We start from the raw sequence: 27,037 nt of genomic DNA, 5'->3' as shown, positions 1-27,037 counted from the left end.
TGTTTTTCACATGACGGGGAAAAGTATGTGTGTGTTGTCTCTGCCTTCCCTGAGAAACAAAAAAATTACTCATGAGACCTAAACAAACAACAACTACAAAATACTTATGGGAAATTTCACAATCTTTCCACAGATACTTTTTCATAATAAAAAGCCAAACTTAATCTTTTACCTCAAAAGGAGTATGTTTTGGAACTTAAAGTACTTTTTTTAAAAAAAGGAATGGCTCCTTTAAAATTATTTGGCATTTTATTTTTAAAAAATATAAGTATCATTGAAATAATTTTAAAGTACACAATGAGAATCTCTAAATTTAATTGCGGAAAAACACTGCCTCTCTCAAACTGAAGCCCTTCTTTCTTTCTTTCCTACGTTTCATTGTTTACAGTATATAACCTACCACTGCTCATGAGGTATTAACTAAAGATAAAAGCAAGGCAGAAGTCATTCCACATAAAGTTGAGAAAACTCAGCATTCAATCTGAGTTGATAAGACAGTGACCAGTATCACTGTTTATAAGCCAAGATTATCCATGATAATTTGAATTTTGTACTTTGCATTTAACAGTTTAACCTGAGTTTCCTTTAAAAGTTTGTAAGCCCGAGACTCTAATCATTTTATTTAGTAACTTTATCTGACAAGAACTTTGTTTTAATTGAAAACAAGGATTTTTTTCCTTGTTTTCTTTGAAGTGCTAGACAATACTATTATATAGAATAGACCACAACCATACCCTCACTCTTCGCCGCATACGTGCTGATAAAGTTCGTTGAAGTACATTTTCTGAGGTAAGATCGCTACTGGGCAAAGAAGTAAATGCAGACATGCTAGAATCGTACATTTCATCAAACTCAATTTCTTCCGCTATACCAACTCGTGGCGAAGCAAAAACTAGCATGTGACATCCACCACAAGCAACCTGCAGCATAAATCCACAGAAAAATTCATTGACATTGGCTTCAAATACAAATGGGTTTTTAACAGTTTTTAGCTATAAAACATTTACTTAGTGGTAGACTTACTAGACTGAATGACACTCTCTCTCTCTCTCCACACACACACACACACACACACCACACATATGAATTACAATATACAGTTGACCCTTGAACAACGTGGGTTTGAACTATAGGTCCACTTATATGCAGATTTTTTTCCAATAAATAGACAGTCGGCCCTCCATATCCCCGGATTTCACATCCATGGCTTCAACCAACTATGGATTTATTATAAAACAGTATTTCCAATCTACAGTTGGGAATCCATGGATGCAGAGGGCGAACTCTTTGCACTATTCTACACCATTTTATATAAGGGGTTTGAGCATTTGTGAATTTTGGTATCTGTGATGGGTCCTAGAACCAATCCCCCATGGATAACCAGGGATGACAGTGTGGGGGGTGGCAGCCCTAACCCCTGGAGTGTTCAAGAGTCAGCCATATATTCTTTAAACACTGATTGAAAATTAGAACAAGTTTAACACACTATTTTACTTTCAATTTGATATAATATAGAGAAAAAAACTATTTGGCACTTTATAGTTCTCCTTACAAGTTAGAAAATGTTATTTTAATCTGAGAACAACATTAACAACTTGAAAAACATTATTCAGAGAAGTTCTCCATGGAAAAAGTGATCCAGGAATAAATCAGTCTCTTGGGCTAATTATGCCTCCAAGCCTTTTTCTTCACATGAACATTTTTTAAGTTTAATGCTTAAAAGTCCTTAGAGCAAAATGCAAACATGCACAATGATGGAGCAATGAAAAATGAGATTAACATTCAAAGGATTTTGAGAAATAACTGATTTTCAATAAAGTGTTTAAAAAACATTGTGTAGTATGTACAATACAAAGATTTTTAAAAGCAAGTTTATAGTGTTGTACATGGTGGCATAAGAATAGCATACTCTGAACCTTTCCTTTATAATATTTTCAAAGTTAAAATTTATGTATTTTTGTATAGCATTTTAAAAAAATGGCCTTCCTTATAAGACCATTTATAAGCTCAGCGAATGAGGATTTGGTTATTTTGGTCATCACTGTATGCTCTGTATGCCTTATACTCAGTCCAATATCTTGTATAGAGCAGGCCTTCATTAAGTGGGTGTCAGTCATATCAAGGAATGGAAATGTTCCATAGTATGACACACATAGTTTTAGGAGAACAAATTCCAAGTGATATAATCATCACCAAAGAAACAGAATTTTCAAGCCTATAGTTCTTAACTGGCAAAAGTGTTAGGAACAGGGCAGCCGGTTGGCTCAGTTGGTTAGAGCGCAGTGCTCATAACACCCAGGTCGCTGGATCAACTCCCCCATGGGCCAGCGAGCTGCGCCCTCCACAACTAGATTGGAAAAAAAACAACGATTTGACTTGGAGCTGATGGATCCTGGAAAAACATACTGTTCTCCAATATTCCCCAATGAAAAAAAAACACATTAAAGAACCCACAAAAAACAAAAAACAGAAAACGGGTGGCTTTGTTTAAAAAACAAAAAAGGGTTAGAAACAATAGAGACATAATGCCTGCTGGGGATGACACTGAAACAATACCTTTTTATCCGAATAACATTTAGACAATAAAACATACTTCCAAAACTCTTCATTAATTATCAGATTTTCTCTTGTGCAGGACTTGAGAGTCTCAGTACTATCTAATTCACCAGATATGTACCGATGGCTACTGTGAATAAGGCCCCCTGCTGGGTGCTGCAGGAGTCACAGAGCTTTCAGGCACGGTACAGTCCTGGCTCTCAGGAGACATATGAGAATGAAGCAGAAGAGTCAAGATTAGGGCAAAAATGAAGATGTTAAAGGAGGAAAATTCGGAAAGGAACAGATTTTCAGAGTGACATGACGTCTGACATTTGGCTTTTAGGAAACAAGTGTTTTTATTAGATATAGCTGTAATCTTCTTTCATATAAACATAAAAGTACTCATTTTCTATGAAACAGTGAAAGACTCAAATAAAGGAATATGAAAATGTAAATAGGGAAATGTGATACCCTTACCAATTCAACCATAAATTTCAAAAAACTAGAGCACAGAGTAGGAATGAACTGATTGGTAAAATTCTCCATTCCAAGTCCTAATTTTCCGTATCGGCCATTTCCAAAAGTATATATAAGACCTATATCTAAAATGCAAAAGAAGAGAGAGAAAATTATAAAAGTATTACTTGTATGAATCTATTTGTAAATACAGAAATATATTAACTTACATCGCAATTGTAACGTTCCCTTCAAATTCTGCACTGAATTTACCCTGATGCATTGATCAGGTAAATGGATCCATGTTCTCTACGGTCTCTGTGGTCCCACACATGACATTATACCACAGATACTGTGAGAATAAATCCCTAAGCCCTTAGTGGTTTGCAAACCTGAAACCCAGTTGTGCAAGGCTTTGTGTGGAACAGTAGCAATCCAGCATGAGATCTCACAATACACACCATCTGCTCAAGGGGAAAGAGATTTCTGTTTTCCGTCTCCCTACATCCCAGTACAATCTATTTTCTTTTCTCATTTCATTGATTACATCTGGGTTTCTCAACCTTGTTACTACTGGCATCTGAGGCCGGATAATTCTCGGTTGTATGGGTTTGTGCTGTGTGTTGTAGGATGCTTAGCAGCATGCTTGGCCCGTACCTACTAAATGCCCACAGAATACCAAGCCTCTGCAGTTGTGACAATCAAAAATGTCTCCAGACATTGCCATGTGCCCCCTGGGCGGATAAAGTCACCCCTGGTAGAAAACTACTGGGTTAGATCAATCCAACTGTCGTTTTTACTAATTCTGCTCCTGGGCTGTGGAACACTGCTGGCTGAAATGCCAAAAACCAACCATGCAGACTGGTCCCTATACCAATACTAGGGTCCCTCTATATAGCTGGGCCCACAATGATGATGAGTAATTTTGTTGCTTCTCTCCAGTTTACCTTTTGCCCCACTACAAGAGCAGCTATTCTGAACATTCACTCCTCAAGCCCTTCCTTCATACCCTTCATCTCAAGTGGGATATGTGCCATGGAAGCAAAAGTAAAGGGAAAGGTGCCAGTATGGGTGCAGAGGAGGGGGATCGCCTATTGTCCAGGGATTAGGGAAGGCTTTCAAACTGGAGCGTAAGGATGATTAGAGTTTAGCTGCAAGAAGACGGGAGCAAAGAATCTTCCAGGAGAGTCAGCAGTACACACAAATGCTCTGAATCAAGAGAAAACAGCATAGTTAAGAAGCTGAAAGGCAACCGATGTGCCTATAGCACAAAGGAGAGAGTGGTATAGATGAGTCTGAAGAGGTAAGAAGGAACCACAACACAGAAGATCTTGTTAGTTCATATCAAAAATTTCTGAACTCTGTTAAGAGTGATAATAAGCTAAAGGAATGGTTTTAAACTGGGACGTAGTAAGATCACATTTGGGGACTTCTAATAGCTTAAGATGGCAAAGTAATTGCATACTAAGAAAATGCAAGAGGACTGAAAAATGATTGGATGATAATATAATTCAGTTAAGTGACAAGTTTAAAAAATAATATACAAAAATGGATTCTGCACAAATCAGCAATGACCAGTGTTTAGGCTCTAAACTAACTCTTGTAATTTTTTTCTATTAGACATTTATGTACATTCTTTATACTGTTTCCCCAAAAATAAGACCTAGCTGAACCATCAGCTCTAATGCATCTTTTGGAGCAAAAATTAATATAAGACCCAGTCTTATTTTAATATAGTATAAGACCATGTCCTTATAATACAACATAACATAATATAACATACTTTATAGGTCTTACTTTAATTTTTGCTCCAAAAGATGCATTAGAGCTGATAGTCTGACTAGGTCTTATTTTCTGGGAAACAAGGTATATACCTCTTAAAATCTTTTTGCCTTCCTTCTCCTTCTTTTGACCCTGATTTATCCAAAATGCTTTTTAAGGTTTGCCTTATAATTTGATTATCTTTAGTCAGAAAAAATTAAAATCTGGTTGAAGCTTCCTAACTGCACTTCAACCTCAGAGAAATTTTTAAAACATGAGCCACTGGCTATAATGGGGGAACTGGCAAGAACTTACAGATAGCTCACTACATACCTCTCATTAGTCCCGGAGAAAAAAATATTCCTACCACCTGTCCCCTGGGGAGGCTTCATGAGCAAAATGGCAAGCAAAGTTAATGTTCAATTATTTGTGCTATAACTTCTTTCATCAGGAGGAAAGGCATTATGAAAGTTTAACCAAATAATCTCTTTGTATGTTAGATGATGCATAAAATGTGTGTGCTTACCATCAATGGCAATTTACAGTTGATAAAAAATGGCAGTAAGGGCAGAGAAACTGAGATTGAGATCCTGTAGTAAGGGGTACATATCAACAACCCTTCTGGGAGTATGAACAAATAATTCTTTACAGTACATATAGTTCTATTTCATGCAACATTAACAAACACTCGGTACTTGAAAATGGGCAGGTCTCTCTGAAAGGTTCTTGGAAAAGAAGAAACAATGTATCATAGTACTCTGTATTTGCTGACTCCTATGTCCCCTGACCAGATACATTTAAACAAGCTCCACTGTAGTAGTAGCTTTTTTAAAAGGAGGAAAATGTAGAAATACAAGTATCTGGATTATTCTAAAATACTATGTGATTTCTAACTTTTAAAAATAGAGCTTTACTTCATTTTTAAATAGAAACGTGAGCTAGAAATCGTGAAATTACACAGCCTTCTGTTCCAAAGCAATTAAATTGTGGAATATATCAATTACCTACAAGTAACTGAGTCAGTCATTTTAGGGAAGGAACTTCATTAAGTCCTACATTAACAGCACCTCGTTTCTCAGGTTGAGAAGTCAGCTCAATGCAGCATCTCCCTGGATAAAGGAGAAACTACAGAGTGTAAGGTCTAGTGGACCCCGGTATTCGCTTAGTGATCTTTGAGGTGTCTCTCTATCACTGTGGAGAAAGCAGGCAAGTCACTCCTCAAAGCGCCTCCTAGTGGCAAAAGCATCATAAGAATTTACCCAGCCTGAATGCAGCTCTGTCAGATTGAACAGGAATGTTTTAAAATAACTTCTTTCTTGTAAGATTTTTTTCCCTCTGGCCTGAGGGAAGAGGTAAGAGCCTTCAAAGTGATACAATTTTTAAAAGATTCGAGCTTTCTGCCAAAGTAAAATGCTACGGTCTTACCTCTGACACCACTGACATATTTTGAGGGTCTAAATCTTTGGATTATTTAGACTGATTTGAAATAGTATTGAAATTAAAAAGGAGTTTACAAATTTATACTTTGATAAATTAAAGAATTCCATTTCCTCAGTTATTAATTCATTTGTTTAAGGTAGATACATTCATTCCATATAGTATTTATTTTGTAATAATAAATACTATATATATAACAGAAATATATATATATATATATTCTATAAATAGAATAATATATGTTCTATAAATATATAACAGAAATCTGATCTGTACCTGTTATCAAAGCTGTGTGATTTTCTCCACAGGAAACATAAATTATTTTCTGGTCCTTAATAGGCTCAATGACTCTGGGTTCTGCAGTTTCAAAGAGAAAAGTGCCAAGGCCCAGCTGGCCAAATTGCCCTAGTCCAAAGGTGTACACAGCTTTCTCTGGAAGGGAAGGGGCAAATATAAGAAAAGGATTGCAGGGAAGCACTGTTACCATTAGCTCTAGAAAAACTGTAATATTCAATCTTCTACAATGAAGATTAAGTGTCTCTGAAAGAAATACCCATATGAGAATATCTAATACTTAAGTATACATTTCTCAATGATGAAGTAAGAGAAAGATGACAAGGTACACAATTGTAAATATTATGGCAGGGGCCTGATTTCATCTTTTACATATAACCATAAATGGAATTACTGAAAAATGCGTTAAGTTGGTAAACTACATACAATGTCTCTAATTATCATGCAGCTCTTTAAAAAGCATCAATTGTCATTAAGCTAAGTCCCTTCACTGTCTTAAATAAAAAATGAAGTGTTTCCTACAGAAAAGTCCTTGCTTTCAAAAGTAGTTTACTAGAATAGTCTATTTTATAAAACAATTTCAGAAGAGAATTTGCATGAGAATTAAAACTTGCAGTAGATACTACTAGATTTATTCACAGGTAATTCTGCTTTACTAGAAAATACGATAATAATGAAAGAAGGGTAAAAAAACTTTCACCTATATTATAATAATATTTTTAAGTGATTCCAAAGGACCTCCAATAACTTAGTAAATATTATGCACATATATTCCCTAGAAATGGAAAAGTACAAAAACAGGATAAATAAGTGGTGATGAAAGGGTCCTTTTAGACACACAACTCTGGCTAGCCCCCGTGTCAGGAAGTGCAGTGTTTATTACATTAGTCTACTCCACAGTTAATACATTGCCTCTCCTGATATGGAGGAGTCAGAGCTTTGGATTCAGACAGGAGCCCAAAGCTTCATTATTAGCAGCTGTGACAAGTAGGCAAGTTACATGAATTCTTTGACGTTATAATCCTTTTCTAATCGAGATGCTATGAGGATTCCGGATGTTTTTTTTTTTTTTTTTTTTTTTTTGCCTTTTTTTGTTGAGAGCCCGCTGGCCCATGTGGGAATCGAACCGGCAGCCTTCGGAGTTAGGAGCAAGGAGCTCCAACCGCCTGAGCCACCGGGCCGGCCCCGAGATGCTATGAGGATTAAATGAGAAAACATTCAGGCAGATTTTAAAACATAAAAGGACGCTTAGTTGTAAAGAACATTTTTCTAAAAAGTAATTACCTAATCAACTCATCTTATTCTGACAATTAGGGATACTGAGGAACGCATTACTGTCATATGGCTTTATATTTTTTCTGCCTAATAAGAATGTTTACTTCACAAATAAGACATACGGATATTACTTCTTAAAGAAAATATGGTGTGTCAAGGATATGCAGCCACACGGAGGCAATGGCAAAAACAGATCCTTATTTCAAGTGTCAAAAATACCATCTCTTAGTTTAATTAATAATCACATGTCATACCTCCAGTTCTGAATGTTTGGCTTAAGAGTAAAATGTTAGGTAAATTAAAACAATGTCTCTCTCTAGCTGGCCAACAATTATTGTAAGTTTCTTGAGCCATCTGATATTGGCCTGTAAAATTAGGTCTTTTAGGCCGTCTGAATCATGTTACAAACATTTTGTTCCTTATCCTGTTAGGTTCGCTTTCAGGTGCTTGGATAATTAACGATGACAATAGTTTCTATTTTTAAAAATGACCTAAGGCTCTTTAATCTAAGAACATTACATATAACAACTAATATAATTTTTGGTCGTATCACCTTTGTAAGATTAACAATTCAGTTTTAATAAATATTATATTGGGAAAACAGATTTTATTAATTGGCTTCAGATCAATATTACTCTAATTTCACACAATACATTTGATTTCATGACTAGTAACTTGTTGCCCTGTAGAGACCTTGAATTTGTCCAAACATACCGTATTTTGCCATGCATAATGCACACTTTTTTGCCCAAATTTGTGAGGGAAAAATAAGGATGCATGGGGTGGCCTGTTAGCTCAGTTGGTTAGAGCGTGGTGCTAACAACACCAAGGTTGCTGGTTCAATCCCTGCATGGGCCACTGTGAGCTGCGCCCTCCTTTTAAAAAAAATATTCTTAAAAATAAGGATGCAGGGGCAGCCAGGTGGCTCAGGTGGTTGGAGCACAGTGCTCCTAACACTGAGGTCGCCGGTTCTTCCCACATGGGCCAGTGAGCTGCGCCCTCTACAGCTAGATTGAGAACAACAGCTCGACCTGGAGCTGGGGTACCATCAGCGGTCAGCGACAGGCGTAAGCTGCCCTGTGCTGCCATGAGCTGCATTGAGTGGCCAGCGGCCAGCATGAGTGTCCGGCAGCCGGCGAGAGCTGTAGTAAGCAGCCAGCCAGCAGCCAGTGACCGACTGGCTCAGCCGGGTAGAGCAGAATGCAATGATCATAACCATCATGGGCCAGTGAGCTGCGGCGTCCTCCACTACTAGATGGAGAACAATGGCTTGACTCAGAGTTGGGGGGTAGGGGGAAAAGGGAAAAAACAGGGATGCGCATTATACACGGGTAGTATTAATTCTGTATCTATATATAAATGTTTTTAATTCATTTATGCTTATGAGTTAAAAGTGTAACTCTAGAAATCAATAACAATATCCATAAGCAAAATAATACCCTGGAATATGATAATCGGTTTTTTGAACTTATGACAAACTTGCAACGACGAAGAGTTCTTGGCCTTCTATGATGTGTATATATCGTAAATTTACTACCAGTACATAAAATTTCTTGTACCATAATGGTAAAAAATAAATGCTAAAATTCCTTTATAATACAAAAAACAAGTACCTAAATGTAAACAAACAGAAATTTGAATTACAAAATTAAAATGAAAGATTTTTTCCTTGAAAGTCTGGGCCAAAAATGTGGGTGCGCATTATACACGGAAGCACATTCATTATACACAGCAAAATACGGTAATCTGGAGAAGTGAAGATAAATTCTTATTTTCCTTGGCATTCAGATTTCATTATGGACCCCATCTTATAACCAGGACTTTCTCATCTTTTGGTAACTACTGTGGACGATATACACAATGATATCTATCACTCTGCCTCACTTAGTGTGTCCCAAGTTTCAGTCCGACACCTTCTCAACACCAGTCCATTGTTTCCCCAATTCTAAGGAGAAACTAATCATATCCTCACTACAACCAGTAGTTGTATTTTCTAATTTATCATAGTCACATTTAAATATTACGTTTTAAATAAATTCATCAGCAATGAACTAATTTAAATTAGTTCTTTGAATTATTTTAGTAAATTAAATCTTTCAAGTATTTTAATGAATGACAGCGAAATAGATTTTAAGATCAGAGTTACAGACACAAGAAAAAACAAAGGTAGGGATGACTCCCATAAAAGCATCTAACACAAGCCCTTTCCTTTAGTGAAGGGAATAATCTAGAACAGATGGTTAGCTATTCTATCCTTACAGGTCTTGCAAAGTATTGTATAACTCTTAGGTACTTAGTCAAATCGATGGTCAATACACTCTTCAGGTCTATTTCTTCACCAGGTAGAACTAAATATTTAATCTTTCTATTCACACTGTGCTCCAGAATACAGGTTTTACATCAGGGCTGGCTCATAATAAAGCTCTCACAGGTCCATAGAGAAATGTGAAAAATAGGCAAAGTAGTGAATTTTCCACACAAATAAATTTATACAATTTAAGCGGTATGTCTTGTATTATAAAATTAAGAGCTTAATTATTGTTTTGGAAATGCCCCTTACTTCATGATAAAATGGTAAAAACAGACTGCATTTTTTTTACAATGTCCACATTTAGCCAAATGCAAATCAGAAGTTGGCAAATACTGTTGGTCCTCATATTTTTACAAAAGAAAAAATTTAAAATATAAAAACTTTACTGGTCTGTGAGATCCCAAAGTCTGTAAAAATCTGGAAAAAACAATCAATTTCTGAAAATATGGTTTTAAACCTCAAAAGAAAGTCCACAGGAATATGAATGTCGATGATGTTGTTAAGAAAATACAACACACTTAAGTGCAATTTTTATTTTAAGTATAATTAAAAGTATTTTGTAAACTAGGCAACACTACGTAAAATAAAAAAATATTGTTGTAAACATTGAAAAAAGTGTCATGGATTATCTTGGTGCTCATTTTATATGAAAATATTTTATAACGTATGGTTGAATGACATTATTATTGTATAATCAACATTTGTATACTTCAGAATAACCTTCAATCACCTAATAAATTATTTCTATAATCTTTGTATAAACTAGCGAAAATACATAACAAGTTGCATTTTTGCCTATAGAATGAATTTTCAGATGATTTATAAAGGTTAATTTCAAAGTTTAATTCCTAAAATAAATTTTCTGAAAATATATGAAAATTCATTTTGTCAGCAAAAATTCAAAAAAAAATCTTAAACCTCAGAATTATTTCCAAATTTAGAGTTGAGGTCTTGAAAAAAAATTATTTCTAACTTGGAAAAAGACTCCATCTGGAAATTGTAATTCTGGGAAACCATAGCTTAATATGCATGACTGGGACTAGAACACGAAGTCAAGGGAAAGCTATGTTAGAGAGGAAAATCTAAAAATATGCCTAATTACCTCAGGACATTAAGCATATCATCTGAGAATTGGATATTACTCAAAATGTGTCTGGAACACTTCGAACCTCGGGTTACTGAAGATTAAATGGCAATTTCAGAAACCATTCATTTCTTTTCAACCAAAAAAATCATAATTCACTACGTAACTATATTATCTCTACAATACTCATCTGAAATAAAGCTAATGCTGAACAAATTTGGGAACATCAATTTAGTAAGCATATTATCAAGTGTAAGTATATTTTAATATATTGACTAGAATCCTGAGAAATGACGTCATACCAAGCACAAAATTCAAAAGTGATATTACTATTAAGGTTCTAACTTCCTTTTATTATCTGTAATTTTCTGTAATTTAAAATCTTAACACTTTTTAATGAATTACTATAACAGAACATAAAAATCACAGAGAAATCACCAAGTTATACATGGTGAATATCACAAAGAATTATCAATGACTGTGGAAAATAGCATGGAAAGGGGGCTTTCCAAAAGAAAATTTTTCAGGAAAAAATAACGTCAATTTTAGATAAATGTGGAATATATATATGGAAAATGTATATATATATATGTAAAACAGTTTGTCCTTGAAAATGACCTAAAAACATGTCATTTACTGCCATTAAGGTGTTACGATCATACAAATATCAATTATGTTATTAGCAAAACCAATTCAACAAGATTCATTTTTTCTAGTTAAGAAATTTTCCCATAGGCCAGAAATGTATATTAACTATAGAAATAAAAGGTTGGGATCTTAACAATAAAAGATTCAAGGCCAATTTATATGAGTTATCTGAAATAGTGAAACTCAGGAGCAGAGACTGAAATGGTGGTTGCCAGGAGCTGGGGGAGGGTATAAAGTTTCAGCTATGCAAGGTAAGTTCTAGAGATCTGCCACACAACATTGTGCCTATAGATAATACTGTATAGCACTGTACACTTAAAAATCACTTGAGAGGGTAAATCAGATGTAAAAAAATAGCACATTTGTTTTCATTAGCCACTATAGAAAGCAAGGAACGGGGCAGCAGGGTCCACACATACCTGTGAGAGCCACAGTATGCCCTCCGCCACAAGCTACTTGGATCACTTTATCAGGAATTCCAGGCACCATCTGGGGCACTGTGTGATTCATCAGCAACTGTTGGGGAAGACCTAACTTCCCACACTCAGTTTCTCCAAATGTATACAGTTCCCCCTCAACTATTAAAGGAAAAGAACAGTGATCAATGATGACATAAATATGAACAAGATACTGGTCTTTTTAGTACAGGTTTTCACGTTCAATAAAAAAATTTAGAAAATGGCAACTTAATAAATTTTAACTTTCTTGAGATATTTTTACTGTATGGTGAATAAATAAAGCCAGATTTTCTCTTCCCCTTGATTATTCCAGTCCAAAATCTTTATGAATACTTCATGACCATCACTAAAAATTATTTCAGCTGTTTCACAAAAGAGAGACTATCTTACTTCTTTGACTTCCTTTTAATCAAACAAAATGACCAGGCATGCAGCCCCCATAAGGACATGGATTTTGTTTTGCTCATTATGGTATTCCAAAAACTTAGCAGAGTGTCTAGTATGCTGACCGTTTAATGAATACTTGTTGAATAAATGAATAATTGCTTTTTATAAAACTTGTTTCAAAAAACTCACTTATATGTGAGTAAATATGTGGTATAGTCTTAAGATAACAGATTTTACTCAGTTAGATGGTACTTCCTCCAGAAGGGCTCTCTTATCAAGGAACCACTGATATTTCATCACTGCCTTGTCCATACCAACACTATTGATTTGCTTCTGTTTTTACACTTACCGTACCATGACCATGAGCTTCCTGAAAGTAGGATTTCTTTATTCATTTCTATGAACTGAACTGAGTTCTATAAAGCAGCAACTTAAAAAACTTTGTAAATATATAATTTAAAGAATGACACAGAACATCACCACTGGTGTGAGGAAAGAGGTAACACAGCATGTCTTGTGGCTAATTAACTGTGTCTCCAAGAGAACCACCACTGACTACTGACCAATCACTGGGAATATGGCCCTTGGAGTGTTCTTTAGGTTAGTGATCGATGATTTTGTTATATACACTTGGAGCAATAAATTCTGCCATCTTAGCTTCTTAGGGTTGCTTTGCACAACCATCAACATTGATGAGGGACCTGAGTTTCAGATGCTGTGGCCAGTTGCTAGCCGGATGTACCTGCATGACCTGCACCCCACGTAAAAGCCTCAGACCCTGAGACTAGCGTGGGATTCCCCGGGCAGAGGCATTACACACATGTCCCTAAAATTGGCTGCCAAAGAGGAAGCATGTCCTGTGTGGCCTGGAGAGAGGAAGGTCGAGGAAGCTTATGCCAAACCTCTCTGGACTCTGCCAATACACATTTTTTTACTGTTGCTTTAGCTCTGTAATAACTCTTAGCCGTGAGTATAACCTGCTATTGAAGCTTAGGAGTCCTTTTAGCAAATCATAGAACTTAGGGAAGTTGTGGGGTATCAAACACACCTGGTATGCGCCACTTAAAATTTGGTCAAACCTGAAACTAATATAATATTGTATGCCAACTATACTTTAATAATAATAATAAACTTGGTCAAATACTGCAAACATAGCTATACTGATGTTTTGGATTGATCTGTATAGAAAATGAAGTTTTCTTGATCCCAGTTTTCTAAGAAGTATTTAGCAAACACTGGCACAGAAGAGGTGCCCAGTAAGGCAGCTCCTGCCCTTTCCCATGCCTTTTGTCTCGCATATGAAATGAGTTACTGAGTCCACATGAGTCTCTTTTCACCTCTATCTAGAAATTCATGCTGCTCTTTGTACATTAACATGGGTAAATTGTATGCTAGGTGAGCTGTATCTCAATAAAGTTCTTTTTTTTTTTGAAGGCATGTAAACAAAAAAACAAAGCAAAAAAGCGCAATTTAATGTGTTGGTTAAGAGGAACAATTCCACTTGTTCCTCTACTAAATAAAGCACAGTTTAGTCATAAAAGTGATTCTGGCAGTTTTATTAGAACCCAAGAAAGACAATGCTTTTGCTTGAGATTTTTGTTTGTCTTTTCCCTTTTTGTTTTGCTTTATGAACAAAGAGAGCATAGACTACAAAACCACACCAGGAGCCCTAAAGTTACTAGTAAGTTGGTAGGTGGTATTGCCCCAAGGAATACAATCAATTGGTCATTCCTTCACTAGCTCCCTCAGTGGAAAATATTTACCGATTATCAGCTTGTTCAAGACACAACTTGATACAGCGCTGAACAATATCAACCAAGCAGAATTTCACCCTCTCTTGGTACCAACCTGCTACCAGTTCACTGGTAAACCTGGGGAGCACTGGGATCAGTCAATTGGCACTTTCTAAAACTGAATCTGAGGTGCGTGGAATAAGGAATAAATTTAAAAAAAAAAAGATTTAGAGAGATGGCTAAGAGGGGCCACAAAACTATTTCCTCTAGGTGTTATTACTGTTAGAAAAACCATCAATAAGATGGAAGGCCATGATTATATTTCTCCTATTATTACTAGTGTCAGTGTAGATTATAATAAAGTCCAACATTTCAAATATTTTAACCAAGGTAAAAAAAGTTGCCAGTGAGCCCAGGAAAGAGAGACATTGAGGATGCTGAGAAAAGTCTCACCAAAGAAATCGTATCCCATACTGACCTAGCTTCTTTTCCATCTAGTCTTCACTCCTGTTCCCACAGTGAAAGTATATGCCTCACTTATTGAAACAATAGAAGAAAATGATCAGAACAAGAGGAAAATAGGTCAAAGTACAGGGGCAAGTGGATCCAGGGGAAAGCAGCCCACAGGTCTCGTTTTTCATGCCAAGAGTCCAAGAAACTTAGAAGGGTTTCGAGCACAAAAATTTTGTTTTTTTCTAATATACGTAATAGTCACGTTAAAAGTTAACACGTCAGAGAGAGTTGGAAATGATAAACTCTCATTATTGAAATGGAGAAACACTGTGACCTAAAACAGACCAAATTATTTCATTACAAGGACGACCATGGTATCATCTGTATGGAACTGTAGAATGGCCTATCATTTTATTACTAATTTAGTAATAACTTAGAAATGGGAGATAACATGATGAATCCAAGATATTCTGTCTTACTTGTTACAAAAGCTGAATGGTAATATCCACAAGAGATCCAGGCGACAGGTTTCCCAACGGTCACTTGATGGGGAAAACATACATTAGGAACATTTTTTAAACCAATCTGTCCTTCAGAATTATCTCCCCACATGAAAAGCTTTCCGTCCTCTATAAAGAAAACAAGGAGGAAAAAAAAGTTTTAAAAGTGGCACGGCTATCATGTAATTATATTTCCAACAGCCCATTTATTTTTTAATTTAGAAAAATGATGTGTCTTGAAAGAAAGTACTACTAAGACATTTATACCAGCTAGTTACTTAAGAGTTCAATTTCTATTATGAAATGCTTCTATAATGATAAAGGACAGAGAATACCCTGATGTAAATCACTTTAGTCATGTCCATATTTTTATCTCAATAGCAAAGACAGAATGTCCTTTCCTATAATAATCTTTTCTTATTTTAATGTCTCTAAATAGAAAATGGTTTTATCCTTTCGAGCAGTCTGAACTGAATGACAAGTCCCAGGTCGTCATGGCCTGGAAGAGCTGGCTCTGAGAACACTGTGGAAATGCTTTAAAGAAAGAAAAAAATAAATGTATCCCCTCCTTTTGTTTTATAATTTATACTTGAAAACATGTAATTTAGTTTCAGAGAAAAAGGAGATATATAGCATCTCAAATACAGGTTAACTCATGTTGTTTCTTGAGCAGGGTTTCGATGTCAGAAAAAGCTAACCTAGAAAAATTATTTTAGAAAGAAATCATAGGGGGGTGGTAGATGAGGGTAAAGGGGATCAAATATATGGTGATGGAAGGAGAACTGACTCTGGGTGGTGAACACACAATGGGATTTATAGATGATGTAATACAGAATTGTGCACCTGAAATCTATGTTACTTGACTAACCATTGTCACCCCAATAAACTTTAATTTAAAAAAATCATGTAGACTTATTTATTTACCTTTTAATTAATTTTTAAAATTTAATCTTTGAAGTAATTTAATAATAAGGCAAATAAACGGCAGATTGAAAATAAGAACCAGGAGAAGAATGTCAAAATGCTAGCTGTACACGCTGACAGAACTGAGGGATGAAACCACGGAGCCGACTCTGGCTCCTAACAGCCAGAGGAAACAGCTCTCCAGACTGGGACAAAGAAGCACACTGGCAGCTTCTTCAACGAGACCAGGTTTATCTTGGCTCCAAACGTTAAAGTTGTTTCTCATACAGGCTTTTGATAGGGAGGCAGAGAGGTGCAATGACTGCTACAAACTGTATTTTAACAACATATATCCAAAGATTTCTATGATGTGTCTGACAGCAACTTCATTAAAGCTGCAAGTATAATTTTCAGAACATACAATAAAGATGTTTAACAATATTAAATAAGTAGATAGACAGCATAACTTAGAATTTATTTAACAATCACCTTCAAAATGTATGTTGACATCTAACTCTAAATAAGCATAAAATTATAATGTATGTCATGATTTAAAGTTCTACTTAAAATGTACCCTGGAAACACATCGTCAATGAAAGAAACCTAAACAGCAATGGTGTCTTCAATTTACTGAATTGGTAATATTCTGGTCTAAAGAAAAGGGATGTGCCCCAGCTTGAAATGGAAAAATGTCTCACCGGTTAGTGCAGCTGAAGTGTTAGATCCAGCAGAGAGCTGTTTAACCTGATGCTGCTGGGATGTAAAAAAATCAATTGGATGAAAAGTGCTTCTGTCTTTAGTGTCACCAAGACCGAGTTGTCCTTCATTGTTTCCTCCAGCTGCATATACTTTGCCTCCTTCTGCACGTGGAAAAGAAAACATCAATATACTATAGTCACCATCTTAATAAGCAGACCAATGTATACCAGCTATTTCCTCGATTAACAGTGAAGAAAGTTGAAAGCTGACATTATTCTATAATTTGGTACACAACTTCATTCCATCATCAAAAAAAAGAAAGAAAGCAAGAAAGCAAGAAAGCAAAACAAACAAGGCTATATATACATTTTTGTGAGATTTAAAAAATGATTCTAGAGTTCCAGTAGCAATTGAAATGCACAGAATGTGTGGAATGTATTTTCTTACTCATGCAGCACTCGATTAATTCAGAGCAGAAAAGAGGAAAGTAATTTCCAAATTAGTTTACAATCCCAGTCAAACTATTATAAAAGTGATATGGTTCATTAATTTTAACTTCTATACCTATTAAAGCTAAGATATAATAGGTAACAAATAAATAAAATGAGGCAAATCCAAGAAGAACATAATTAGAAACATGAAAAGTCTATGTTGTTTAATTCTTTTAATTTTCTAGCTAAGTAGGAAGGCAGTATAGCATTGTATTTAGGAGAGACGACTCCACAGCCAGACTTCCTGAGTGCAAATTCTGGCTTGTGTGACCTTGGGCAAGCTATACCTAACCTCTCAGTGTCTCCTTTTCCTCATCTGCAAAACAGGGGCAATAATAGTGCCTACTTCATAGAGCTGTTATGAATATTAAATTGGTAAACATTTATAAAATTGTTAGAACACCATTTGGCTCATTGGAAGCACTATATAAATGTTTGTTAATTACTTTCTTAATTAAGAAGTATATCATTCCTAGATAATAAAAATTGCCAGTAAACTCTAAAGTAATGAAGACTTTTTGAAACATACACATATTAAAAATTAGCGATATTTGTCATAAAAGTGCATATGAAGTTAAAGCCTTGCTAAATCATAGGGGAAACTGAGGGCAAAAATCAGCATGAATCAGTAAAAATTAAAAATCAGATATTTTAAAAAATGAAACCTAACTGAGGAAACAAGACTAGCTTTCAAATGGAAGCTACTACAAGGCCACGTGGAATTGGACCATACAATTTAACACATATGGAGCCAACCAGAGTTGGTGAAATGCTTAAAGCAGTTCAGAAAACCACATGAGTAAAAAGTTGAATAGTCACAAAAAGCTCCATGGAAGAAGTAAGACATATGGCTGCATCTTGAAAGATAAGAATCTGAGTAAGTGAAAAGACATTTCAGCAAGGGAAAGTATGAATGCAGGCAGAGAGCTGAGGAGCCAAGGCAGTGAGAAGAGCCTGAAGACAGAAGGAGCTGTTGTGGGGAGGAAAGGAGATAAGAAGGACTGCTCAGTGGTCAGATGTCTAATTGTTTCGGCAGCATTTGTTGACAAGACTACCTTTTCTCCATTGAATTACCTTGACACCTTTGTCAAATATTAGTTGGGCATATACATGTGGGTCTATTTCTGTACTCTATTACGTTCTATTAAGCTTTGTCTATCTTTTCGCTAATAGCACACTGGCTTGATTACTGCAGGTTTACAGTAGGCCTTGCAATCAGGTAGTGCTAGTTCTCCAGTTTTGTTCTCAAAACTGCTTTGCTATGCTAGGTCCTTTGCTTTTCCATATAAACTTAAGAATCACCTTGTCAATTTCTACATACACATACCCTGCTCCCCGCCACACACACACACACACACACACAGCCTGTTTGGATTTTGATTGAAATTGTGCTGACTCCCATCAGTAGGGGTGGATGTGAGGCTCCCACTCACTCTCAGAAAAGAAGAAGGAAGAGTAAGATCAGGAACAATCAGCCCCTGAGATGTGCACACAGGTAAGGAGATGCTATCCCTTGACATAATCCAAGAAAAAAGCTTTTTCTTCAGCCATTTAACATTTATCTGCATATTTTCAAAGGCAAACAAGTGTACTAAGCATTTACATTTTTAAAAAATCCTAATCTTACTGTTGCCAAGGTACGATTATTATTAATTTTACACAGCCACTAATGTACAGTCCTCACACTGGGCAGGAAGTCATACAGATTGAATACCATACCTGTTGAAACGAGGGTGTGGTTCCGACCACAGGCAGCCAGTTTCACCTTTTCAGGTTTTAAGGCTAAAAATGTGACAATTAAAATATTTTTTGGTTATGAAAATGATAAATAATACAGGTCAAATGGTAACTAAGTGGTAGAATTGCAAATTAAACTCAGGCCTGTCTGACTCCAAAGTTGATTTCCAAACTACTAAACCAAAAGTTCTTAGAACTAGTAGTGCATCATAATAACCAGTGGATCTCTGAGAAAAATACAGATAGCTCAGCCCCATCCCTGGAGAATGAGACAGAAGGTCTAAGCTAAGGCCTAGGCATCCATGTATTTTTAAAGACTCTGAAGGTAAGTAATATGTGCTGAGATCTATTGCATTCTGTTATACTGCCTCCTTACCAACCTGTTCTATCACCTAATCTGCCATCACCATCATCACGTTCACCTTCTACCTCACGCAACGAAACACTGTAAGTCCAATATTCATAGGTGTACACCTATGTTAAAGTTCTTCATTTATTCATTTACACATTTTAAAAAAACCTTTATAGAACATCTCTGAAGTGCTTAGCATAGCAGTTGCAAAGATCACTAAGACAGAATCCCTGGTCTCAAGGATCTTGTCATTAGACATTTGAGAGGAAGAATTATAGGCATGAATATACCCAACCGCTTAGTAGACTGTGCCCAATAAATATTTTTTGACCAAGTACAGTACTTTAAAAGTTCCACAACAACACCAATAAATAGCATGGGTATGATAAATTACACTGAAATTTTTAAGCTGAAATTAAAAATTTAGCCAGGAAGGTAAAGTACTGCTCTTGTCACATCCCAAGGAATTTCCATCATCATTCAAATTTAGTTGATGTTCACAGGTTATATCTAAACAGAAGCTTTACACATAACAGCAAGAAAGCTTTGTAAAGGTATTATATGTTCCCTATTTTCTAGGACAGTCCTGATTTAAAATAGTTTGTCCTGTTGTTCTTGTAAGATCACTAATACTAATCAACCACTAGTCTTGGTGTTTTGTTCAGTACACCTACTCACTAGATACAGCAGGGTCAAGTGTGTTTTATAAAAGCAGCAACTACAAGGGACCATGACGTCTACAACTCTAACAAATGAGACAGAGCTCAAAATTCTAACATTATATTGCTTGTTCTCTGCCTATAGAAAGCTAGTAATATTTAAGTAGATTTACAAACAAGGAAAAAAATGTTCAAGTGCAATACTATAGAATTATTACTTCCTTTGTGGCCTCTAGGTTTAAAATCAATGTGATTTTTAGATCCTAACATATAAAAGTAGTTCTAAGTATCACATAAAAAATAAAGCTAAATGCCAACAATATTCAAGTAAATATCAGAAAATAAAAAACTAAAGGCTTTATTACTTATAATATGACATTAAAGGACTACACAATCAATATAAAACTACTTTATATAGTTAGTTACATATTTAAAGTGATAAAGAAGAAAAGACCCCAAACCTTTGACACACGTTGGTTTGCAAACAGTTGACTTTGATCCTAATCCTAACTGGCCCCAGTTGTTACTGCCAAACATGTAAAGTTTATTATTTCCTGGTGGAGAGGAAAAAGAAATAATAAATTGAAGCATTTTCAACATAAAGTAATGTGAGATGAAATCATCACAAAGCAATAAAAATGCTATACTTAAAAGGTGTCATTGTTTTCCATGTTGAAACAGGTTAGCCAGATTCTGTTAGGTGTAAAAGAATTTCTAAGATTATATGCTAACAGTTTTTGATTATATAGATATAATAAAATAGATTTATTCAAAAAGGTCGTGTGTATAAAAATTGTAAATATACTAAGGGAACTTAAAATTTAAAAGACTCTTGATGAAATCAATTTGTCAATAATTCTTTGGCAAAATAAAAAACTCCAACACTTTCTATATATTCTCAATATGTTTAAAACATGGCACATCTATAATATTTAGGATTCTCTAAGTATTACTATCCTCATTTAGGATTTTAATACTAACCTGTAACAATAGCAGTATGTTCATCTCCACATGCAAGATATGTAGGTACATCATTTTTAAACCAGAATTTGCTGGGAATATTTTCAGCAAATTTAGTTTTTCCAAATGTAAACACAGCACCCGAATCTGCAAATATATGATAGTTTGTATTTTACAACTTTTACTAGGTTGCCTGTTGCTAAAATATTTTTTCAACAATTTATTCAGATTCCTCACTTCATGACAGTTTTGCCTCCGCTATAACACTGTTTACGCCCTCCTCCCTCTGCCTTAATTCAGTCTTACTCCTCAGACTTCATTCTAGTTTTATTTATGACATCTACTAAATTAAATATGTATTATTCAGTTACTGGTGCAAAGTAAGACATATACCATCACAAGGAGGGTAATCTTTGACTACTAATAGTCCTGCTGTCACCAGGTGGACCATCTGCTCCCTGGCATGAGCTGATACAGTTGGTGCCCTACTCACACTGGTTAACCCTTGACTGAGGACTTTTCTCCACACACAGAAACAGGACAGTATTGAGTTTCACCATTAGCATCAGGAGGATGCAAGAAGTTCCATCCAGTACCATTTGGATAATCATTTAAATACACACACACACACACACACCCAAAGCCAGATCCAACTTTTGAGGAAACCTCAAGGAGGGGTGATCACACATAAAGAAACTAATAGGTACTAGAAAGGAAAACATAGTGAACATAAGTATTAATAGTAAACATTAATGTGCAAGAGAGTAGCCACATGGAAAACCTTTCGAGAATAACTGAGAGGCATCTCAGTTCTGATAACTGAGATTTGGGAGGCCAGGTTCTAGAATAAGCTGTGGGTTTCCCTAGAATGAATAATTTTTAACTGTTTTGTCTTGCTCTGGCTTCCCAGGAAACCCTCCCTGATAGCCTCACTCCAAGTCAGGGTTTGGTGGTTCTGCTGTGTTCCCCTGGCTTCTATTGTCAAATGGTATGGGTATTGTCATTCTGTTTACTTTCTTGTATCCCTCACTAAGCTGTGCACCCTAGGGGGGCAGGAATCTATGTTAGAGCCAAAAGCATGGCAGAAAATGCAATACTTTTTTTTCTGTGAATTCATGATTCTACTCTAATCCAGTGTATTTTTTTTTCAAACTGTCATGACCCAGTAGTGGATCAGAAAATCAATTTGGTGGGTCACGATGACCATTTTTAAAGGACTGTATTATAGAAAAGATCTGGGCTCATCCGAAGTGGTTTGAATAAGTACGGCTTCATGAAACGTCTATTTCAGTTAGAGAGCTTGTATGCGGTAACGTATCTATGTCGTCACAATGTCAAACGTTCTTTTGGAACTCAGGGAAAAAAGTGTTTAAAAAATCACTCGCTAACGGTTCCCTCCTCACCCCCTTTCTCTAAGTCGTTTTCCTCATCTTCTTTTACCTCCAGCCCTCGTATTACCCACTCTTTACGGCATTCCATACATAACTGGATCCTGGAGACCTCAAAGGAGGTACTTTGGGAACTTTAGAGAGAGGTAAAAACTGGCCCGTGCCTTCGAGAAACTCATAGAAAGCGTATTTTAAAAGAACAAAAAAGACAAGCACCCCCTTCTCCGTTGTTCCCGCTCAGGTCCCTCCCTTCCTTTTCCCCCTCAGTCATTCGCGGGAGCTCGGCCAGAGATCCGGCTCCACTCGGGCAGCCGCGGCCCAGGCTTGTCCCCAGCCGGGGCCGGCCCGGAGGCGGAGCCTGGCTGCCCGCCCTTCCGCAGACCCTCCCTCTGGGCCCGCCGCCACCACTGCGGGCGCGACTCACCGGGCACCACCTCCTCAGGTTCCACCATGCCAACGGGGACAAAGGGAGACCGCCTCTGAGCCGGGAAGACGATAGGGTCAACCTGGTTGGGCCTAAGGCAGAGCCATAGCCCCAATTCGGGCTCCGGTTGCCCCTCGTGTCCCCACGGCGATACTCTGGGCATTTGCGACGACAGCGTTCCCGGAAGTCAACAAACAGCAACCAAGGGCAACGAAGGCGTGGCGTAAGCTCGCGGGGCGGGGCGAATCGGGGCTGGGCGAATCGGGGCTGGGCGAATCGGGGCGGGGCGGGGCGAGGCGGACGCGGCGGGGCGGGGCGAATCGGGGAGGGGCGGGGCGAATCGGGGAGGGGCGGGGCGGGGCGGGGCGAATCGGGGCGGGGCGAATCGGGGCAGGGCGAATCGGGGCGGGGCGAATCGGGGCGGGGCGGGGCGAGGCGGACGCGGCGGGGCGGGGCGAATCGGGGCGGGGCGGGGCGGGGCGAATAGGGGCGGGGCGAATCGGGGCGGGGCGGGGCGAATCGGGGAGGGGCGGGGCGAGGCGGACGCAGCGGGGCGGGGAGAGCGGAAGCCAGGCAGTTGGTGGGGGCGCAGGCGCAGACGCAGCGGAGGGGCGGGGAGGCCGCGCGCCCCCTGGTGGCCTAGAGGGGTGGGGCTGCCACGCCGCGCGGTGTTGCTCCAGAGCGTCCAGGCTTGTTTGTGGTGGTGGGTGTAGTTCAAGGCCCCGCTGGGACCCAGTCCGGATAGTGACAGACGTCGCAAATATCACATGCTCTCACTCAAGCTCTCACATAGGCAAACGTCGACACACAACTGTAATATACTAGTGATAGTGACCATTTATAACTAAATGAGATAGGCACTCTGCTAAACATCCCAAATCGCATTTGTATCCCTGACATCTAACAACAAAGTGGGCATATACTAGATGTTCATTAAATCTTTATTGAATGAGTCAGCCCTCCTACAGCCCTATAAAGTGGTTAATGTTACCCCCGTTTACAGATGTGTAAATTATACAATGGGAGAGTTGGAGTTCAGTTTAGCCAGTTCAGCCTGTGTGCTGAATGGCCCCCTTGTGTCTTTCCACAAGAGAAGACTGAGGTGTACAATCAGTGACAACAATATGATCAAAGAGGTTCACCAACAGCAGAACATCATTGCTCTAGAATTTGCCCAGAGATGTTATATTTTTCTGGAGGCAAACAGTTTCCAGTGCATCAACACCTCACCATCATAAAACAAAAAGGCAAAAAGCCATCTTCCAGGATTAGATGTTATGGGCATAGGCTCTAGAATTAAACAAAGCTGTATTCAAAGATCCCTGAATTCCTGTGTGTATGGAAGTGTGTTACTGACTTTTTTAGGGCATTTGGATTACAATTGGGAGGGGGGAAATGCCACTGGTATTTTGATAGGGGTTGCATTGGATCTATAGATTGCTTTCGGTAGCATGGACATTTTAACAATGTTAATTCTTCCTATCCATGAGCATGGCATATGCTTCCATTTATTTGTATCTTCTTCAATTTCTTTCTTCAGTGTCTTATAGTTAGTTTTCCAAGTATAGGTCTTTTATCTCATTGGTCAAATTCATTCCTAGGTATTTTTTTTTGATGCAATTGTAAATGGGATTGCTTTCTTAATTTCTCTTTCTGACATATGATCTCACTTATATGTGGAATCTAAAGAACAAAATAAACGAACAAACAAAACAAACAGACTCATAGATACAGAAAACAAACTTATGGTTGCCAGAGGGGAGAAGGGGTTGAGGATCTCAGTGAGAAAGGTGAAGGGAATTAAGAAATATAAATTGCTAGTTACAAAATAGTCATGGGGATGTAAAGTACAGCACAGAGAATATAGTCAATAATGTGGCAACAACTATATATCATGCCAGGTGGGTCCTGGACTAATTGGAGGATCATTTCATAAATTACATAAATGTCTAACCACTATGCTGTACACCTGAAACGAATATAAAAAAATAATATTGAATGTCAACTGTAACTGAAAAGCAATAATTTAAAAAATCAGGAGGGGAGCTTAAACTATCCAATACACAAATAACTACTTACAAAGTAAAGTGGGAACTACTATGAAAGTGTTTAACAAAGAGCATTGACTTGGTGTGAGAGGTTAAGGAAAGTTTATGAGAAGAAAGGACATTAAATGTAAGAACTGAAGAAGAAGCTGGGAGGGGTGAGAAACTCTGGGCAGAGAGTAAATCACATGCAAAGGCTCATAAGGAGCTTGGCTCTTTCCAGGAGCTCAAATAGGTGACACTGGCTCATGGAAAGGTGGCAGGGTCTTGGGGCTGTTAAGGATCTGAGATTTTATCCTGAGGACCATTGGAAGCCACCGAGGGCTTTCAAACAGTGGATATTTAGGATCAGTTATGTGTATTCCTGGAATCATTCGGCCTGGCTTTGTGGAGAATAAATTGGAGCAGGGAAGAGGTTTCAGGGACTACTGCAGAAATTCAGACAAGCAGTCACACTGGCTTGGAATACAGGGCATTGGCACCAGAGAGGAGCAGGTAGATATGAAAATATTTTAGGATGTAGAATCAACAGGAAATGGCATCTGACTATTGACTCCTAGGCAGAGCAGGAATACCAAACAGCTCTTAGAGCAACAGCAAAGAAGGGGCCCTAAATTATTTTGCAAAGGATTGGATATTATTTTTTAAACTATTATTGTGTCTCTGTGGGAAAATCAGAATTTTTAAGGCTTACTGTATTTATGATATGAATTGATTTTTTTTTTCCCTTTCAAAATACAGTAAAGTGCATTTTGGTGCCGAGCACTCCCAAAGGTATCAAGGTAGCCCTACTCTCAGGTTTCCAAGATAGGGAGACAGGGGAAAGGTGGTGCTAGTTACTGAGTTGGGGAACACCGAGGAAGAAGCAGGAGGATTTGGAGTTAGGTAGGTCTCGTAGGGAGAACATGACAGTTCCTGACATCAAAGTGGAGGTGCTGAGCTGAGCAGACAATTGAGCAGAAGCTCCAGATGGAGGCACATTTTTGGCAGATGCCGGGGTCTGGGTGGTGATAGCAGCCTTGGGAAAGACTGCTAGGTGAACAACTAGAAAGTGACTACAGAATGAGACGAAAAGGGAGGTTATTATGAGATGTGATGAAGGCCCAAATTTAATGGCCCAGCAACAGATGCTGAGGCTGAAAAGAAGATAGAGTGATTAGAGAGGGACAACCTATGGAACAGGGTTTCAACAAGGAGGGTGTGGTCAGTTGTGTCATGTGATGCTGAGAAATCAAGTAAGGTGAAAACTAAATGCCCACTGAATTTAGGAATGCAGAGATCATGAGCTGTGCTGAAAAGAGCTGTTTGGTAGAGTGCTGGAGGAGGAAACAATATTGGAGTAGTCAGAGAGTGGGAGAGGTTAAGGGAAAGAAGTAAGGGTGAATGCTTTGGAGAGAAGAGATGGAGATGGTCTAGGAAAAAAGGGAAGATAATCATTGGAGGAAGAAGAGAGGTGGATGGAGGGCTTTTGTTAAGCTTGGAGAGAGTTGAGAATCCTGAGGGATACACTGAATAGAAGGGGAGGAAACACAGGTTCAGGAGACCAAAGGAATAATCAATATTGTAAGGGAGGAAGAGATGGCATCGAGATCTCATGTGGAGGGACTGGCCATAGCTGGAAGGAGAGACACGACTTCTAGCATAACAAGCGGGAAGGAAGAAAGCCTCCTTTCACAGTACACTCCTGAAATACATGCTATATCTATATCTACATATAGATGATACGTATAGACTATTGATATGTATGATATAGATATATATTATATATGTCACATAATATATGATAATACTATTGTCTATCTCAGAAGGTTGTTGTGAGATATTATGTAATGCATGTAGAATTCACAGCTTGCTGCCTGCAATTCAACAGTGTTAGCTATTATCAATAAAGCAGAGTCGGCTGTGTTCACTATATTCGTCAGCATAACCCAGGCTATGCTGCAATGCAAACAATACCCTGACCTCAGTGCTGAACACAAACGAAAAGTTTCTTCCTCATTGATGCTACACGTCCAGTTGAGTCAGCAAGGGGATCTGCTCCATC

The 27,037-nt window shown here is 37.7% G+C and overlaps 2 protein-coding genes across 4 annotated transcripts in view; one reads left to right on the top strand and one right to left on the bottom strand.

Moving 5' to 3' along the window:
• RPGR (retinitis pigmentosa GTPase regulator) overlaps positions 1-23,151 on the bottom strand; it is a 57,230-nt gene extending 34,079 nt beyond the window's left edge. For 2 of the 3 annotated variants that reach the window (XM_081042601.1, XM_081042602.1), the window contains exons 1-10: positions 22,949-23,151; positions 21,158-21,283; positions 20,638-20,730; positions 19,148-19,210; positions 16,937-17,098; positions 15,315-15,464; positions 12,224-12,382; positions 6,469-6,624; positions 3,016-3,140; positions 735-920 (exon numbers count right to left, since the gene is read on the bottom strand). In XM_081042601.1, the coding sequence (XP_080898727.1) occupies positions 735-920; positions 3,016-3,140; positions 6,469-6,624; positions 12,224-12,382; positions 15,315-15,464; positions 16,937-17,098; positions 19,148-19,210; positions 20,638-20,730; positions 21,158-21,283; positions 22,949-23,111 (1,383 nt within the window). In that variant the 5' untranslated portion in view covers positions 23,112-23,151. The remainder of the gene's footprint in view (positions 1-734; positions 921-3,015; positions 3,141-6,468; positions 6,625-12,223; positions 12,383-15,314; positions 15,465-16,936; positions 17,099-19,147; positions 19,211-20,637; positions 20,731-21,157; positions 21,284-22,948) is intronic. The other variant, XM_081042603.1, reaches the window with a different exon arrangement.
• OTC (ornithine transcarbamylase) overlaps positions 22,916-27,037 on the top strand; it is an 81,965-nt gene continuing 77,843 nt past the window's right edge. The window contains exon 1 of the mRNA XM_081042604.1: positions 22,916-23,171. The gene's annotated coding sequence lies outside the window, so the exon portion shown is untranslated. The remainder of the gene's footprint in view (positions 23,172-27,037) is intronic.

This window comes from Rhinolophus hipposideros (assembly GCF_964194185.1).
Source record: "Rhinolophus hipposideros genome assembly, chromosome: X".
Classification (NCBI taxonomy): Eukaryota; Metazoa; Chordata; class Mammalia; order Chiroptera; family Rhinolophidae; genus Rhinolophus; species Rhinolophus hipposideros.
This window is presented reverse-complemented; position numbering and strand designations above follow the sequence as displayed.